General features: G+C 48.4%; 1 protein-coding gene across 2 annotated transcripts in view; it reads left to right on the forward strand.

The window, feature by feature from the left end:
- The window catches only part of NEK7 (NIMA related kinase 7), a 138,296-nt gene that overhangs the window by 59,218 nt on the left and 61,739 nt on the right, over positions 1 to 17,339 (forward strand). The window contains exon 3 of one of the 2 annotated variants that reach the window (XM_027565789.1): positions 12,679 to 12,819. The exons of the other annotated variant lie outside the window; for it this stretch is intronic. Within the exon in view, the coding sequence (XP_027421590.1) occupies positions 12,679 to 12,819 (141 nt within the window). The remainder of the gene's footprint in view (positions 1 to 12,678; positions 12,820 to 17,339) is intronic. 2 annotated transcript variants of the gene reach the window in all.

The following is a 17,339-nucleotide window of genomic DNA, read 5'->3' on the forward strand; positions in this document are numbered from 1 at the left end:
GAACAACGAATTTATTATAGCTTAATTTTAAAAAATGCAGACTGTATCATTGATGGTGACACAGAAATGGTAAGATATTTACATTTTAGTATGAGGCTAATTTTAAATGATGGAAGTCTGCAGCTAACATTTTATGACTATTTTGATTTCTGATCATTAAAGAGCACTCTGCTGCCTTCACTTTTTATCATAAAGTTAAATATGAAACAGTTATAATCAGAGCACAATTTTAAGAATTCCTGGGTGTGTCTAGAGGGTGGATTTATTTTAATTATGATCATCACCAGGACTTAGGTCATACCTACTGTTTGTAAACTTGAAGCTGTTACTGTTTGTAACCCTTTGGCTCCCTGTGAAGGCGGGAAAGCATCCCAGGGGTACAGGCAGGAAGAGGGGCCTTCCTCGTTCTGGTTGCTGGGAAGGTACGAGCGTCTTGTCAGGGAGTAGCCAGTAAGCGGTGAGGTTGGTTAAAGCGGCCATCCCTTTAAGCTTCCCAGCTGGAACAGACCTCTTTGCCCCAAGGCTGTTGTTTCCCGGCATCCTTTCCCGTGGAGGCTGCTGGTTCTCTGGTGATTTTAATAATAAGCTGCGCACATGAGAGTTGGGGGTCAGGGCGCCACCTCTCCATCCACAGAGCCTCTTCCAGCCCGTTAATCCTCCTTGTTTTTGGGGTGACGGGGGTAAGACCTGCTTCCTCGAGGCTCTGCCTCCTGAAGGAAGGGCGCTCACCTTCCTTGTCGCTGTTGTCTCCCCGCCTCCTCGTGAGCCCTCACACTAGCTGGATGCTTGACCCCCAGCCCCCACCTTCCTTCTCAGCATCCTCTGGCTTTTGTCCAGGGCAGAAGCCCTGCTGCTGAGGGAGTTCTTCCAAGAGCACCCACCCTGCGCTGAACACCGTGAACATGTGTTTCAGCTACAGTAAGTCCCCGACACACAAACGAGTTCTGTTCCAAGGGTGTGTTCGTAAGTCCAACAAAGTTAGCCTGGGTACCCAACTAACAGTCACCCATATAGTACTGCACTCTACTGGGTTTATAATGCTTTTCAGGCAAATAATGCATAAAAGCCAAACACAGAAAGTAAGGGAAACAATTTTAACTTGACAGTATAGAAGTGCAGCACAGCAGCCGGCCCAGCAGCTGGCATCCAGTGGACAGGCAGGGAGAAGTCACTGATGGAGGAGGGAGGGGGTGGGAGGCGGGAGAGCCGGAGGGCCATCATCGACGGGCGACCGTGGGCAGGCTGCGATGCCGCTCACGCCTGGCGTCCACGGCACAGGTTCTGCTTCCTCGCTGGAACTAGAGGCAGGTTCTCATCTTGGAAAGTTTGCAACTTGAAGTTCATGTGTAGGGGCCTTGCTGTATTCCTGACACAGGCTGCTGACTTTACTCCTTAAGTAGCTCTGGAATCTGCTAGTTCTCTGCATCCCGACTGTGCCTCCTGTTAGATTTCTGCCACCTTTTGCCTGGATTATTGTGGAACCTTCTGAACCAGTCTCTTTTCCTCTCATTTTCCTATTTCTAGTTCAGTCTTCACACTATAGCAAGAGTCATCTTTCCAAAGTGTATATTTTATCATTATTTGTTGTTGTTGCTTAGTCACTGAGTCATGTCTGACTCTTTGCAGCCCCTTGGACTGTAGCCCGCCAGGCTTCCTCTGTCCATGGGATTTCCCAGGCAAGAATACTGGAGTGGGTTGCCATTTCCTTCTCCAGGAGATCTTCTCGACCCAGAGACTGAACCCGCCTCTCCTGTGTTGCAGGTGGGTTCTTTACCGCTGAGCCACACTTCTGAGAGACGTTGATTTCTGGGCGTGAGGATGGGTTCTGCATGTTCTTGTGCGATGCAGAGGGTCTTACGTCACAGGGCTCCTTTTTCTTCTCCAGCCGCATGTTGTGTCTTTCCCTATTTTGGATGCAGATTCAGTCATATCTTGCTTATACTGAGCTCTCTTTCAACTCCATATTTCAGTTACTTTGATCACAGTCTCAGGAGCTGCTCAAGGAGATTTAGTCCCTAATGGACTGTAATCAGCATAAAGGCTCATCATAATGTATGTGAGCTACATGGCAAACGTCATAAGAAAAGTGTTATCCTAGAGGAAGCATGTAATTTGGAAGACAGCAGAAAGATTACTCTCAGAAAAATAATGACTACTGGGTAGTTTCACGCTGATATGCTTCTAATAAATAAGAATATACTATACCACAGTGCAGTGTTCACGTCTGTAGACTGTACTTTATATGAATGAGTACTAGGTCATGGGTATCCAGGTATTTGTTGGATGAATGAATTAATCTCTAAATGAAAGCTTAATTTTGATTGCCTAATTATCTTAATATTGTATGGATTTTAGTTATTGAAAGTTACTTTAGGAAAAGGCTTGGTAATGTAGACTAAAAAGAACTCTGAAATGAGAAGTGACATCAGAATATTTAAAGCTTGATTGAGTTTTGAATTTAGATTGGTTGTTCGTACTTAACGTATTTAGGGCTAGATGTTTCTCAGCTTTGAAAGGAAATCCTTGAGAAATTTAGATGATTTTTAAAAGAATGGGAATACAGTAAGGGTTCTCTCATCTGCTGTCTTGGACATTTCTGTTTGAATAGTCTGATGTGTTCAAAGATGGTGTTGTTGTTGTTTGGTTGCTAAGTCGTGTCTGACTCTTTGTGACTCCATGGACTGCAGCACACCAGGCTCCTCTATCTTCCACTATCTCCCAGAGTTTACTTAAATTCATGGCTATTGAATCAGTGGTGCTGTCTAGCTATCTCATCCTTTGCTGCCCTCTTCTCCTCCTGCCCTCAGTCTTCCCCAGCATCAGGGTCTTTTCCAGTGAATCAGCTCTTTGCATCAGGTGTCCAAAGTATTGGAGCTTCAGCATCAGTCCTTCTAATAAATGTTCAGGATTGATTTCCTTCAGTATTGACTGGTTCAAAGATGAGGTTTCAGTTCAGTTCAGTTCAGTCCAGTTGCTCAGTCATGTCTGACTCTTTGTGACCCCATGAATCACAGCATGCCAGGCCTCCCTGTCCATCACCAACTCCCAGAGTTCACTCAAACTTATGTCCATCGAGTCGGTGATGCCATCTAGCCATCTCATCCTTGTCCCCTTCTCTTCCTGCCCCCAATCCCTCCCAGCATCAGAGTCTTTTCCAGTGAGTCAACTCTTCGCATGAGGTGGCCAAAGTATTGGAGTTTCAGCTTCAGCATCAGTCCTTCCAATGAACACCCAGGACTGATTTCCTTTAGAATGGACTGGTTCGATCTCCTTACAGTCCAAGGGACTCTCAAGAGTCTTATCCAACACCACAGTTCAAAAGCATCAATTCTTCGGTGCTCAGCTTTCTTTACAGTCCAACTCTTATATCCATACATGGCCACTGGAAAAACCATAGCCTTGACTAGATGGACCTTTGTTAGCAAAGTAATATCTCTGCTCTTGAATATGCTATCTAGGTTGGTCATAACTTTCCTTCCAAGGAGTAAGCGTCTTTTAATTTCATGGCTGCAATCACCATCTGCAATGATTTTGGAGCCCAAAAAAATAAAGTCTGACACTGTTTCCACTGTTTCCCCATCTATTTCCCATGAAGTGGTGGGACCAGATGAGGTATACATTAATCAAAATAGCTTGCCAGTTCTATTTGGAACTGCATTCAGAGCCTGAAATGTAGTTTTAATAAATTCAGTGATGAAAATGATTCCATTTTTGAGGATGAATTTGATATTTGGAATATTTAGAAATCCTTTGGAGCCAAGTTTGTACTTGGCGGAAAAAGTAAATTGTCTTGGTATTCTTCTTTCGATCAAAAGATGATCTCTTCTTAGGTGAGACTAGTGGTTTTTATGATTCACAAACTGATTACAATCCAAGGAGGGATTTCAAATGGATTTTCAGTATCAGAAGCCTTTCTGGAAATAAGTCCACATGCTCCCATTGTGCCTGTTTGAAGGGCAACGTTGAATGTGTAGAATCTAGTATGTTTGTTAGGAATCAGTTGTATCATTTTACAATTAGGATTCCTTTACACTTTGTCTCCCTTTATACCGTTATTATGGAATGTTGTGACTTTCTCGCGTACCTGTGGGTATGCTTCACACAGCTCTTTCATGAAGTGTTCATGAAACAGATGTTCAACCTGATTTTGAAGTTTTGCTGAATACTTCTTTTTCCAGGAATGCTTGTATGCACTGCATTTAATTATGCCTTCTTTTCCTCCCTTGACCGGATCTCGTTCAGTGCAGAAGAGGGAGGTGGAAGGGGAGGACTTCCTAGGAGAGTTCTGATGGGGCACCCAGTAGGGGGTCGGGGGGCACACGGGGTCAGTGAAAGCCCACCCCAGCTCCCAGCGCCGGCCGAGGGGGAGCAGGACGCAGGGCTGCATGGGCCTGTGATGAGCGCAGCGAGCAAAGAGGGCTGAGCTTGGCTGCCGCGCGGGCCCCAGCGTTTACGGGGATCCCGTCTGAGGGACCAGGAGGACACAGGAGAGCTGGACGTTTAGTGGGGTGGCTTAGGGCCTGAGCCCTGACTTTGCACTGCCCCGTGTAAGTGCTTGGATTCCCCCACTTGCTGGCTGCGTGCTGGAGGGAAGGTACTGAACACCTACCTGTGCCTTGCTCTTCCGCCCTGTAGGTTAAGGGAGCACTAGTTTGGAGAAGGCAATGGCACCCCACTCCAGTACTCTTGCCTGGAAAATCCCATGAACGGAGGAGCCTGGTAGGCTGCAGTCCATGGGGTCGCTAAGAGTCGGACACTACTGAGCGACTTCTCTTTCACTTTTTACTTTCCTGCATTGGGGAAGGAAATAGCAACCCACTCCAGTGTTCTTGCCTGGAGAATCCCAGGGACAGGGGAGCCTCATGGGCTGCCATCTCTGGGGTCGCACAGAGTCAGACACGACTGAAGCGACTTGGCAGCAGCAGCAGCAGTTTTTATGGAGCCCCGGCTGTGGAGCCTGCAGGTGCTGTGCCCGGCACGTGGACGGCGCTCAGAGGCCGGGACGAGATGCTGGCTCTCAGTGGTGAGGACGCGTGCAGCAGAGACGACGCAGCGCTCTCGGTGCACAGGTCTCTCTGCCGTGCCTGTTTCTGTGTCGTGTTCCATCCTTTGTCACACCTCTGTTACCAACACACCCCCGTCAGCGGCTTCCCTCTCCCGTCGATGTGCTCAAGCCCCGAGCCCACGAGCCGTCCTTGGCGTCCCTCTCCCCTCGCCCTCGTTCAGTTCCCGCAGTCCGAGTCCTCGGGGTCCACCTGAGGGTCGCGTCCCGGCCGCACACTGCGCGCGCCTCGCTGTCGCCGTCAGGTCCGGCCAGGCCAGGCCTTCCGTGCTCTCCCCGCTCTCCCCATCTCTGGCTCTCCTCCTCTCCCTGCCTTTCTCCGCGCAGGGTTAGGGTCATGAGTTCAGAGCCTCTCTGTTGGAGACCCACAGCCCACACCCATGCTCTCAGCGTGCTCACCTCTGACCCCGGCCCTTACCCGAAGTGTTCTCCACCCTCCAGCCAGTGTTCTTCAGACACACCTAGCTCCTTCCTCCCTGAAGACCTTTCCCCCAGGGCTGCTTTCCGGCACTTTCTTTTCCTTCTGGTCTTTTAATCTTTTAACCAAAATGTCACCCCCTCCGCGGGGTCATCCCAGTAACACCCAATCCAAAATAACCATCGTTCATTTCCTATTATATCACTCTATTTTATTTCTCTGCATAGTACCTAAATATTAGATATTAATCTTGCTGCTGCTGCTGCTAAGTCGGTTCGGTCGTGTCTCACCCTTTGTGGGGCATAGACGGCAGCCCACCAGGCTCCTCTGTCCCTGGGATTCTCCAGGCAAGAATACTGGAGTGGGTTGTCATTTCCTTCTCCCAGATACTAATATTGCTTATTGCCTTTTTACTGTTTTTGGATTACATGTTTGTTTAAGCCTGTCGTCTATTAATAACTGTGGAATAAATGAATAAATTGAAGAAAACGTCTTCCACTTGTCTCTGTCGCAGTGAAAGGCTTCTGCTCGCGGTGTGAATTTGACCAGCTCCAGCTGCTGGAGCTCACGGGGCTGGTGGCAGGGTCTCTGTCATTACCCTGGTCCTGAAATGCCAGGACAGGTAACCGGTATTTTTGCTTACATAATTTGTATATAGTAATTATCATGCTAGGTAGTATAACTAATGATGGTTAAATGATACAAATACCAAGATCTTATAAATGTTTAAATAATTGGTTGAATTTGATCACTCATTTTTCTTATGCTGTAGTGAATTCTCTCCATTGTTTGATAAAAAGCCAGTTATAGTGATTAATGGTATATCATTCCAGCTGACTTAAATCTGACTTTTAGTGTCTTTAGGAATAGGGTACTTTTCAAATAGCTTAAGAAATTTTAGGGAGATGATTTTTCAAATGGGAAGAAGAATGACTAATTAGATTGCTGGCACATGTGATGTTTTTGTTTTAACATGTTTTTTAAATTTCTGGTGAGGTTTATATAGAAAGTAGTGTGTAAGAGCTCTGTGTGAGATATTGTCAAAAGGGCATTCCAGTTTGTGTAGTTGGGAGCTGAGTAATGTCTCTTTAAAGATCATCCATAGAATGAGCTTCATTGCCAAATAAAATTGAAGGGCATTTTTAAGTTTCGTTACTTTCAGATTTTGGAGAAATTTAATACTATTAACTTAAAGTATAGTATTTGTTAGATTACAGAGTTGGTAAGATGAAAATCACCAGCAAGAGACGAGTTTGCAGTAACAGTGAAAACCTTATTAATGGTGTTAAGTATTGTTAATCCTGGCTTGTACATTAGATCGCTGATAACAGTACCTCCAGGAATTGTCAGGACAGGATTTTCTCCCTGGAGAGTCTGTTGAGTCCATGGCGGGGCCCCTCTAATTTCCCCAGAGAGAACTATTATCATCATGTTACCCTGAATTATCTTACTGCTCATTAAACGTTCTTGCCTTCAAATTTAAAAGAAATTAGAGAAATTAATTTAGTCCTGGGAAATTGTTGTTTAACAAGTTTGCACCTGTGAGAGTATGAGTCGGGGGACAACAGACTGCGTTTTACTTTGAAATGAAAAGTATTTATGTGCAGGAGGGGACTGACACGTAGAAGTTAATCCCAATTAGTTAGCATGATCTGGTGGTTGGTAATTACAGCGCATTCAGATCAACAGGAGTTTCCTTAATGAGAATGCCGGACATTTAAGGGGTTACATTAAGCCTCCTTCACTCTCAGGTTTGATTTTTTAGTCGTCATATGTGATTTTGAGTATTTATTTTGCTTTTCTGAGATTTTAGGATTCTTTTAACTTGTGGATTCACACATCTCAGGAGATTAAGTACAACTCACCACAAAAATGTACCGCACATGCTTCCAGCCCCTGGATAGGAAGATCCCCTGGAGAAGGGAATGGCAACTCATTCCAGTATTCTTGCCTGGAAAGCCCCATGGACAGAGGAGCCTGGTGGGCTACAGTGTGTGGGGTCGCAAACAGGTCTTACATGACTTAGTGACTAAAGCACCATCACTGGGTCAGGCCTCAGACGGCAGCGTTCAGGGCCTCGCATGTCACCCCAGCGGGGACAGCGGCTTAGCACTCAGGGCTCCTGACTGGCGGGGTGCAAGGCAAGTCTCGTCTCACCCGGTGGAAGCTGTTAAGGGCAGAGGGACTTCTTTCAGCTGTGTTCACCTATAAGTAGATACTTCCTGTCTGTTTCACGTCACGCCACCTTCGTGGCATCTGGGCACAAGCTTGGTTTCTGCCTTTGAGAAGCTGTGCTTGGAGGGAGAAATAGACACATGTAAACAAATAATTAAAAGCCAGTGAGATCCGGAACCCAGCCCTGTGCCTGAGCTTGCACAGCTGTCTGCAGAGTTGACTGCTGCTGAAGACTGCGGGCCCAGGGCAGGGGCCCCTGAGAAGGGCCATCAGATGGGTCTCCACGGTGAGCAGAGGTGGGCCACATGTGCAGAGCGCAGGTCCCCAGAAGGCCGGGTCACTTGGACGCTGTGTGTGAGGGGTGAGCTGCTGCTGGACTTGGAGGCAGACGGGAAGGATGGTGGGGAGGCCGGGGCAGGTGTGGGGTGTCTGTGAGACCCCCCACCTCCGGTGTAGGTGGGTTCAGTGTGTGATGGAAGAGACAGAGTGGTGTGTAACTTTCATAAAAGCTGAAAATCCTTTAAATGACTCACATTATTCCAGAAGTCATTTCGTGGGGCTCAAGACACATAGCCTGGTGGTGAAGGGGCTGCAGGGCCTGAGACCCATTTGTGCACTGCATGGAGAGCAGGGCAAGGCGGTCGCAGTGATCTCACTGGCTTTATTTTGTATCCAATTTGCATCTCAGTATTTTGCTGAGTTATTTTATTCTCCAGCATAACTCAGGTGCTAAGTTAAAAAATATGGGGAATTGGACCACATCAAAAAAAAAAAAAGAAAATACAGCTCTTCCCTAAAAATAGTTCTTTACTTGCATGGGCACTGGCCTGATGATGTCATCTCTTTTATTTTAAGCACCTCATACAGTGCTGTTTACCTGGGACATAACTCATCCACGTGCAGCAGGGCACCGGCCACAGCGTCCGAGAATCACCGGCCAGGTGTGTGTCACCTGCCTGGCCAGGTCTTAAAGGAGACCACCTTGCACCCAGGCTGATCTTTCTGCAGATCGCCACAGTGTGCCCGAGCCTCGGGGTGGGGGTGCCGGGATGTGCAGCCCCGCTCCGTCTCACGTCTGCTCCTCGCGTCTAGGCCTGGCAACAGGACACGGGAGTAGATAAGACAGGCTGTCAGTCAGCTGCGCTGCCCTTTGAAGAAAGGCCACGGGGGAAAGGGTGCCGCAAATGGGCTGTGAAGCTTACATACACTGCCCACTGCTAAACAGATTACGTCTAATGAAGTGTCTAATGCCCAGGCCGCATCAGCCTAATCCTGGGTGGCAGCTCATCCCTCCGCTGCCAAAAAAACGCCGCCCTCTGGCCCTCACTCGCCACTCCGGTGGCCACGCGCAGGGAGGCGCACGGCCTTAATAAACCCAGACAGTGTGTGATCTGACATGCAAATGTAGGTCATTGCATATGTAAATGTGTGATTAAGCGCCTGCATGCCAAAACACATTAGCCGTCCTCCGCGCTCAGCATGCGGTCGTCACAGCGCCTCAGCAGCCCCCGCGCACGTTTGTCAGTTACCGCGCGGACAGGGGACGGGGGTCCCTGGCAGGCCTGAAGTGCGTGCAGGGGTTGCGTGGTAGCGTTCCCAATGAGGAAGCCGAGTGTCACCCTGGAGACCGACACCTTTTCATCTGGAGAAGGAGCGCTCTAGGTGTTTGGAAGAGAGGAAGGAAACCCACCTCTTCCATGTTGCAGTCTGTCCTAGTGTGTAAATTAAACAAAAACAAAAACATTTGGTAGAAAAACTTGGACAATTGAAAGTCTCTCATTAAGTGAAATGAAGTTACGAAAGCTAGAAGTTGCTAACATCCACTGACTATATCTAAAAAGTGAGACTTCGTAAGTTTCCTTTGTTAAGTAGGTGACAGTTCCTAGATGGATCAGTTGGTAAAGAATCCGCCTGCAATGCAGAAAACGCAGGTTCAATTCCTGGGTCAGGAAGATCCCCTGGAGAAGGGATAGGCTACCTGCTCCAGTGTTCTTGGGCTTCCCCGGTGGCTTAGCTGGTAAAGAATCTGCCTGCAATGAGGGAGACCTGGGTTTGATCACTGGGTTGGGATGATCCCCTGGAGAAGGGAAAGGCCACTCACTCCAGTATTTTGGCCTGGAGAATTCCATGGACTCTATAGTCCATGGGGTCACAAAGAGTCGGAGAGGACTGAGTAACTTTCACCTCACTTTACAGTGACAGTTGTAAATTCATCTCAGTGACCACAAAAAGAAATCTTATACTTGAACAGCGTGGCACGTAGTCTCCCTTTATTTTATGATTTCATTCCTACTTTTTATTTTCATTTTTGGTATGTGTGTTTCTAGTCCCATTTCTGTTTTATTCATCAAAAGGCCTAAAATTGAAAATGCTGTGGATTATCGCATAGGGTACCATAATATTTATTACACTGTAGGTGGCTGTTTAGTAACCCCAGAGGATGGCTAACCCTGTGTTGGGAACTGGGGCTTGGGCATCAGCTAGCTATAGATCCTGGTGTGATAACATCTACCTGATAGGATCATCACGAGAATTGAATTAAATAGCATAAAAGTACTAATTTATAGGACCAGTTACATTATAGGTGCCAAAATGGGACCTTTTTTATTGTAGTCGTGTTATTATTCTATTCTGGCAGTTATTTATGGTTTATATTCACATAACGAATTTGTGAAATTTGTATTCTGATTGTTTTGCATGTCTTAAAGGAAGAGTGGTATTTTTCTTATTTTGGACTTTTCAGAAGAAAGAGAAGCTATGCACAGTAACAAGTTATTGTTACTTTTCCCCTCTTTTTTGATAAACGTTGCATTTGAATGGCAGTGAAAGTCCAGCAGAATTTTACAGTTTTTTTTTGCTAGCGTGATAGATACAGTGACATGAACAAGGTTGTATGTATTAGGGGTTAATGTAATGCCCATATATATGTCAAAACAGCCCTTTGCATACGTCATGGGGTCATCAGCCCTAACTACGGTTTATTTGAGGACCGTTGATTTGAGTTCAAGCTGCCTTGGCACGTTTAGGAACCCGTGCGCCCTTTGTTTGCACCAATAGGTGTTTAATGTTCGGCCTTAATCAGGCCCCACAAGAATGTCATGTTTACTTTGAGTCGGCCCAGAGTAGAGAAGGTCCATTTGGATATGAGCAGAGTGGTACCAGGCCAAGAAGGGTCTACTTATCAGGAATCCTGGGATCTGGAAGAGGCCCACGAGTGTTTGGCCAAAAAAAGGGAGGATGGAAAAGCGCATATGATGGCTGAGCCGCTTCGTTATGTTTCAGTAGACTGAGATGCTGCATGTAGAGCGGGAGTGGCTTGAGGCACTGCAGAGGCAGCCTTCCCGGGGCGTGTGTAGTGGCCTCCGCGCTGGACAGCGATCGACCCCGTGGGTGTGCAGCTCATGTCTGTCCTGTGGCCGGGTGATGGATGATTGAGTCCGTAAGCAAGGAACAGAAGAATTACAACAGTGGATAGAACACATCCACCCCCAGAGGGGCCCACAGTGATGCCTCCTCCCAGCCCCGTGATCCGCTCAGCACAATTGAGGCCCCTTTTTGTGTCCACATGGGCTCTTTCCGAGCAGAAACACTTCTTAGGATACATCTGCTTCCCTGGGGGCTAGTCCAGTGCCTGCCATCTGATGAGTACTAAAAAGTGTGAGTTTCAAAAAGAAATGTCTTTTCCCATGAACAGCAAAAAATATATTGTTTAAAAGGTATTTATGTTTTAAGTGACAGAAAGAAAGAAAGACCGTGAAGTTGCTCAGTTTTGTCTGACTCTTTGCGACCCTATGGACTGTAGCCTACCAGGCTCCTTCATCCATGGGATTTTTCCAGGCAAGAATACTGGAGTGGGTTGCCATTCCTTCTCCACGTGACAGAGGCCGATCTGAAAGGCTACACGCTGTATGACTCTAACTATGTAATATTCTGGAAAAAGCAGAACTATGGGTCCAGTGAAAAGATCGGTGGCTGCTAGGTGTTGGTGGGGAGCGAGGGGTGAACAGGCAGAGAACAGACGGTTTTTTGGGCAGGGAAAATATACTATGATGCTAAAATTCTGGGGAGCTTCCCAGGTGGCTCAGGGGTAGAAGAATCCACCTGCCAATGCAGGAGATGCGGGTTCAGTCCCGGGGTTGAGAAAACCCCCGGGAGAAGGGAATGACACCCCACTCCAAGCCTATGGGCAGAGGAGCCTGGCAGACTCTAGTCCACGGGGCCTCAAAGAGCTGGACACGACTAAGCGACTGAGCGTGCGCACGGACATGACTAAGCGACTGAGCGTGCGCACAGGCACTCTGATTATGGATATAGGTCGTTATCCCTTTGTCCACGCCCATAGAATGTTCTGGGAAAGACTGAAGGGGGAGGAGAAGGGGAGGACAGATGAGATGGTTGGATGCTATCACCGACTCAGTGGACGTGGGTTTGAGTAGGCTCTGGGAGTTGGTGATGGACAGGGAAGCCTGGTGTGCTGCAGTCCATGGGTCGCGAAGAGTCAGACACAACTGAGCGACTGAACTGAACGGAGAATGTCCAGCAGTAAGGGTGAACCCCAGTGTTAACCGTAGGCTTTGGGTGGTAGTGACTTGTCAGTGTAGGTTCCTCAGTGGTGACCAGGGTCCGGCTCTGACGGGGTGTTGATAACAAGAAAAGCAGTGCCCGGGTCGGGGCGGGGGTGTGTACCAGGAACCTCTCTACTTTCCTCTTAATATTCTGCTTTTAAAAACTTAGGTCTTAAAAAAAATGTAATGATAAGGTGGTGCACTTGCTGCCCCTGGAACTGTTCTTTGCAGAAGTTAAATATCATCAGGAAGTTTAGAAGGTTTTCATGTGCTAGTTGGCAGGGTGACTGTGTGTGTGTGTGTGTGTGTGTTTATATAATATGAATAGTTTGATAAATACCTGTCAAACAAATGACTGTCTGCAGGTTTACCATAGAAATCACCTACTTAAGTGAAGACAATTGACAATTGTGTGCATACTGTGTGATTGAAAACTTTCCTGACTTTTTTAATTACAGAAGGCCTTACGACCGGATATGGGCTATAATACATTAGCCAACTTTCGAATAGAGAAGAAAATTGGTCGCGGGCAATTTAGCGAAGTTTATAGGGCAGCCTGTCTCTTGGATGGAGTACCAGTAGCTTTAAAAAAAGTGCAGGTAAGATGACTTTAATTCTATAAATCCATGTAAAATTATATTCTGTGAATAGTAAATAGAGAAAAGTATGTCCTGAACGATTAGGTCATGACAGTCTCGAGTTGAGAATGATGGGAAAGAATAAAAATTGTCCTGTAAACACTTGCATTAAGTGCTGTGTATGGTGGAAATCACTTTTTAGTTGTAATGCTACTTTTAAAATCGAGCTGGCTCTGTTCACCCGGATTCAGTCATGACTAGAATGATCTTAGAAAAGCTTTCACAGCTCTCGGTTTTAAGAGGCAGATTGGAGTTGTCACCATGGCTCCTAGCTGGGCATGTGGCTACACGTCGTAGCCTCAGCTACAGGCCTCGAGCACGGAAACCCGGCTCGCGGAATGCACTTCCTGAAGCCAGGACTTGGCGGGCATGCTCCGGGGCAGGTCTCCGTGCTCAGGGAGAACCAGCCTGGCAGTAAAAGACAGAAAACCAAGGTGAACTTTATTTACCGGAGAAGAAAAAGTGAGACAGGTGAACGCAGGGGATCGCTGTCCTGCTTACCATGCCCACGCTGCGTTGGCATCGGCCCTGGCCTCCTGCCCTGGCTGTGCGGGGCTCCTCAGGCATCTGGGTCTGCCCAGCTCCCCTGGCCCGGCCCTGCCCTTCTGCCCTGCCTGTGCGGGCTCCTCAGGTGCCCGGGTCTGCCCAGCTCCCCTGGCCTGGCCCGGCCCTGCCGTCCTGCCCTGCCTGTGTGCGGGCTCCTCAGGCGCCCGGGTCTGCCCAGCTCCCCTGGCCCGGCCCTGTGCTCCTGCCCTGCCTGTGTGCGGGCTCCTCAGGTGCCCAGGTCTGCCCAGCTCCCCTGGCCCGGCCCTTCTGTCCTGCCTGTGCGGGCTCCTCAGGCGCCCGGGTCTGCCCAGCTCCCCTGGCCGGCCCTGCCCCGACGGGCCCACTGCCTCCCCTCTGGAACGCTCTCGCCTTTCTGCCTCAGAGTGTTCGACGTCCTGCAGTACAACTTCTCTTTTTAGAGAGAAGGTCGCTTTTGTCGACACTCGCCTGTAGACTTCCTGTTTTATCCTGCTACCTGGTGTCGTTTTCTCTGTCGAGTCCTGTGAAACCTCGGTGTGCTCCTCCTCTTACTATTTAATTTCATGAAGGATCAGTGTCCTTGCAGCAGCCTTCACCAGCAGAGGGGAACAGTTTTCCCTTGTACAGTAAATGTTTATGAAAGCGTTTACAGGACACACGTGTCAGAGGTCAAGACTGGAACAGGTGCCCTCATACCCACCACGTGGCTCAGATACAGCCGTCACTCCCTTGCCTCGCAGGTCACCACGTCCTGAGTTTTGTGTGTATCATTCCTTTTCTTTTCTCTAGACTTTTCTCCATATCAGTATAAATTCTGAATGAATCTGTTTGCTTCTGCATTTTTGAATTTACATAAATATTGTCACGTGTTGGTGTGTGGCTACGCTTTAATCTTTATACGTACAGTATTCGGTGTGTGGACATGCATGTATGTGTGTGGTATTGCCTGTCGTGTGTGTGGTATCCGTTCTTGCGTGCTGCTAGTTTCGGGTGTGTGCAGTTGTGTGCTGTTGCAGTATTTCTGTCGTGTTCATGTCAGATGCTGTGTGTCTCCTGGCGCACACATGTGGGACTCTGCCTTTTGTATGTGCCTGAGATGGAAGTAGTGAGCCTTCCTCTCTGCTTTGTTGTGTTGCAGTTGGGACCTCTTCTAGTTTAAGCACAACTCCCTCTACACATAAGAGAGGAATGATGCTGCGAAGATATTCTTAGCTTATGTAATTAGGGAACAGTTATCTTAAACCTTTACAAGAAGATATTTGCATTTCAGACATGTTGATTTTTGTGATATATTGCACTTGTGCTGAAAAAGAGAGACCAGGGTTCTTCCTTTTTAATAAGCCACCTCTGCAGCTTAGTATGAAAATGTTTTAAAATACCATTGACCAGACTCCTTTCCTGTCTGAAGAATCCTAGCCTCTCTTCAGAAACTTCACCAGGAAGCAGACACTGGATTTCCTTCTGCAGTTTGTTATTTTAAGGCTTCTTACTGGTCTGAAGGGCTGCGCCACTGTTTCCAGCTAGCCCAGGACCCTTCCTGGAGGAGGCCCTCTGTTGAAAGTTGCATCTATAATTCGTTGCTCTGCTCACAGATATTTCATGAGACCCTGCAGGAGCAGTGTCCAGACTCCTCCACGTGGTTCTCTGGGCGCTTCTGTGCTTTGTCCGCGTGTCAGGTTTCAGTTTGCCGTGACCGGCTTGCTGGAAGCCCCGGTGACTTTCCTGGATGTCTGCCTGGTACCTGCGTGTGCAAGGGAGGGAGTGTGTGCTGAGTGCCCTTTCCTTCTCGAGATCATACAGGGATCGGGAGCCTGCAGTGGTGACAGGACTATCGGTCTTTTGGAGAATTCACCCCATCCCGTCATGGTTTGTTCTCCACCGTTATGGTGCTCCTTAACTGGGGGGCACGGGCAGGCCTTGCTGCCCTATCCCAGCCTCCCTTCCTGCTGCTCCTCCAGTGGGAGCGGGCGTATGGTGTTCAGTGGTTAGTGCCGAAGGCTTTGAGAACCAAGATGAACAAAATAACAGGACTCAGGGATCCCAGTGCAAGTGCAGCCAAGACACGTCTGAAACAGTGAGAGAGGAACCACACGGGAGCAGCCTTGAGGAGCCCAGAGTGAGAGGGAGGTTGAAAAAGTCTTCCCAGGGCACTTGGCTTGGGTCTCAGAACTGCAGTTGTATCGGAAGACTAGCAGCCAGCTGTTTTGATCTGGTCCATGCAATGTCTAGTTATACTCAGCTCTTCCATCGTTTGGTCGTTAATTCTTGTCTGCCTCTTTGCAACCCTGTGGACTATAGCCCACCAGGTTCCTCTTGTCCATGGGATTCTCTAGGCAAGAATACTGGAGTGACTTTCCATGCCCTTCTCCAGGGGATCTTCCCAACCCAGGCATCAACCTGGGTCTCCTGCATTGCAGGCAGATTCTTTACCATCTGAACCACCAGGGATGCCCCATATTTGCTTATATTTAATAGCTATTTTAAAGCATTCATCAAGAAAATCAGTTGCAAGTCAAATTTTCCATAATTCAAGCTTTTAAAAAACTATCCCCCTTTAAAGCACATTAATGCTTTTTTACCTGTGTTAATTTTCGATTCTACATTCTGCGTATTTTGCATGCAGTCCTGATTGCAATTAGGATTTTTATGCATTTAAAAATTTATGGATAGTAGTTTCTTTTGTAATGGATGCAGTGATTTTAATATATGTCTAACCCTTTATGGCCATATATGCAGTCTCTTTTTCAGAGTTCACTGTGATTATGGAATTCATCCCAGTTAAATATTTGGCTCCATCTTTGTCCCTAGTCTTCCAGTCTGCAGGGCCTTTTTTCTTTTTTCTTTTTACAGTGTGTTCTCGGCGCCTTGCTCTTATTTTCCTGTGCTGCTCCCAGCACCGCGTTGTCTCTGCCGAGACCAGGAATCCTGGTTTCTCCCCAGGCCAGCCAGCGGCACCTGGTGGGTCTGCTCTCAGTGGCGTCCGGGCCCTCACTGCGCTCCGGGGCTTCTGTCTCCGCCGGCCACATCCCCTCTCCTGTCTCCCTCATGCTGTCTTCCCACCGGACCTTGTCTCACTTCATCCTGACCACGGCACACTGGCCCACATCCCCTAGACCTCTTACTTCAGGTCTGACCTCAGTTGTCTGGTTATGTTACTTGGACCTTGGTCAGCTATGAGAGCAACGTGGATGCTTCCGTTTCAGAATCGCCCCGTCTTGCTCAGCCCTGGGCAGGGTTTCTCTTCGCCAGTGTTTCTTCATTTCTGCTTTCACCGGGAGTCCCTGTTCCACGCCCACAGCCCCGAGGGGCACTGCTCGCCTCTCTCTGGAGATGCACTCTCCTGCACGTCCTACTTGGATGTGTTTTAGCCACAGGATAAGCAGAACCCAAACCAGCAGGCCTGCCTGACTACAGTGCTGGCGGTGGAAGTGCGTTGGCCGGCCCTGTGCTCAGGCGCAGCGGAAAGTGCCCAGGAAAGTGCCCACCCTGCTACGTGCTTTCCATCTTGGCCGCCCTCACTCCCCTTCCCCCGCCTGTGCTCCAGGGGGGCCCTTTCTCCTCTGTCGCCCGGTTCCCTCCTCCCTGCAGTCTCACGCCTTGCTGTCCTCACGATGTCCCCGTGGCCACTGCTGCTCCAGCACCCACCGAGTCTCCCTGCACAGGCTCGGGTCCCGCTCTGCCTGGGGTCCCCTTCTCCTTCCTTCCATGGCGCCTCCTCCCCCGTGCCTTTCGGGGCAGGTCTCACCCTCAGGGTTTGGCTCAGTTGTTGCCTTTCCCTGACATGAAGCCCTGACTAAACTTGGCTGAGCGTCAAGCTCTCGGGAAGTCAGAACAAAGCATGGATTTCCGGTGGTACCTCTCCCAGGCTTTCTGGTTTTAAGGACGTGGGGCTTCTGGTGCCCCAGGAGGCAGATCACTGTAGGTAGGCTGAGCAAGTTAGAAGGCGTCCCCGTGGA

Source organism: Bos indicus x Bos taurus, chromosome 16 (genome assembly GCF_003369695.1).
Source record: "Bos indicus x Bos taurus breed Angus x Brahman F1 hybrid chromosome 16, Bos_hybrid_MaternalHap_v2.0, whole genome shotgun sequence".
In the NCBI taxonomy this organism is placed as follows: domain Eukaryota; kingdom Metazoa; phylum Chordata; class Mammalia; order Artiodactyla; family Bovidae; genus Bos; species Bos indicus x Bos taurus.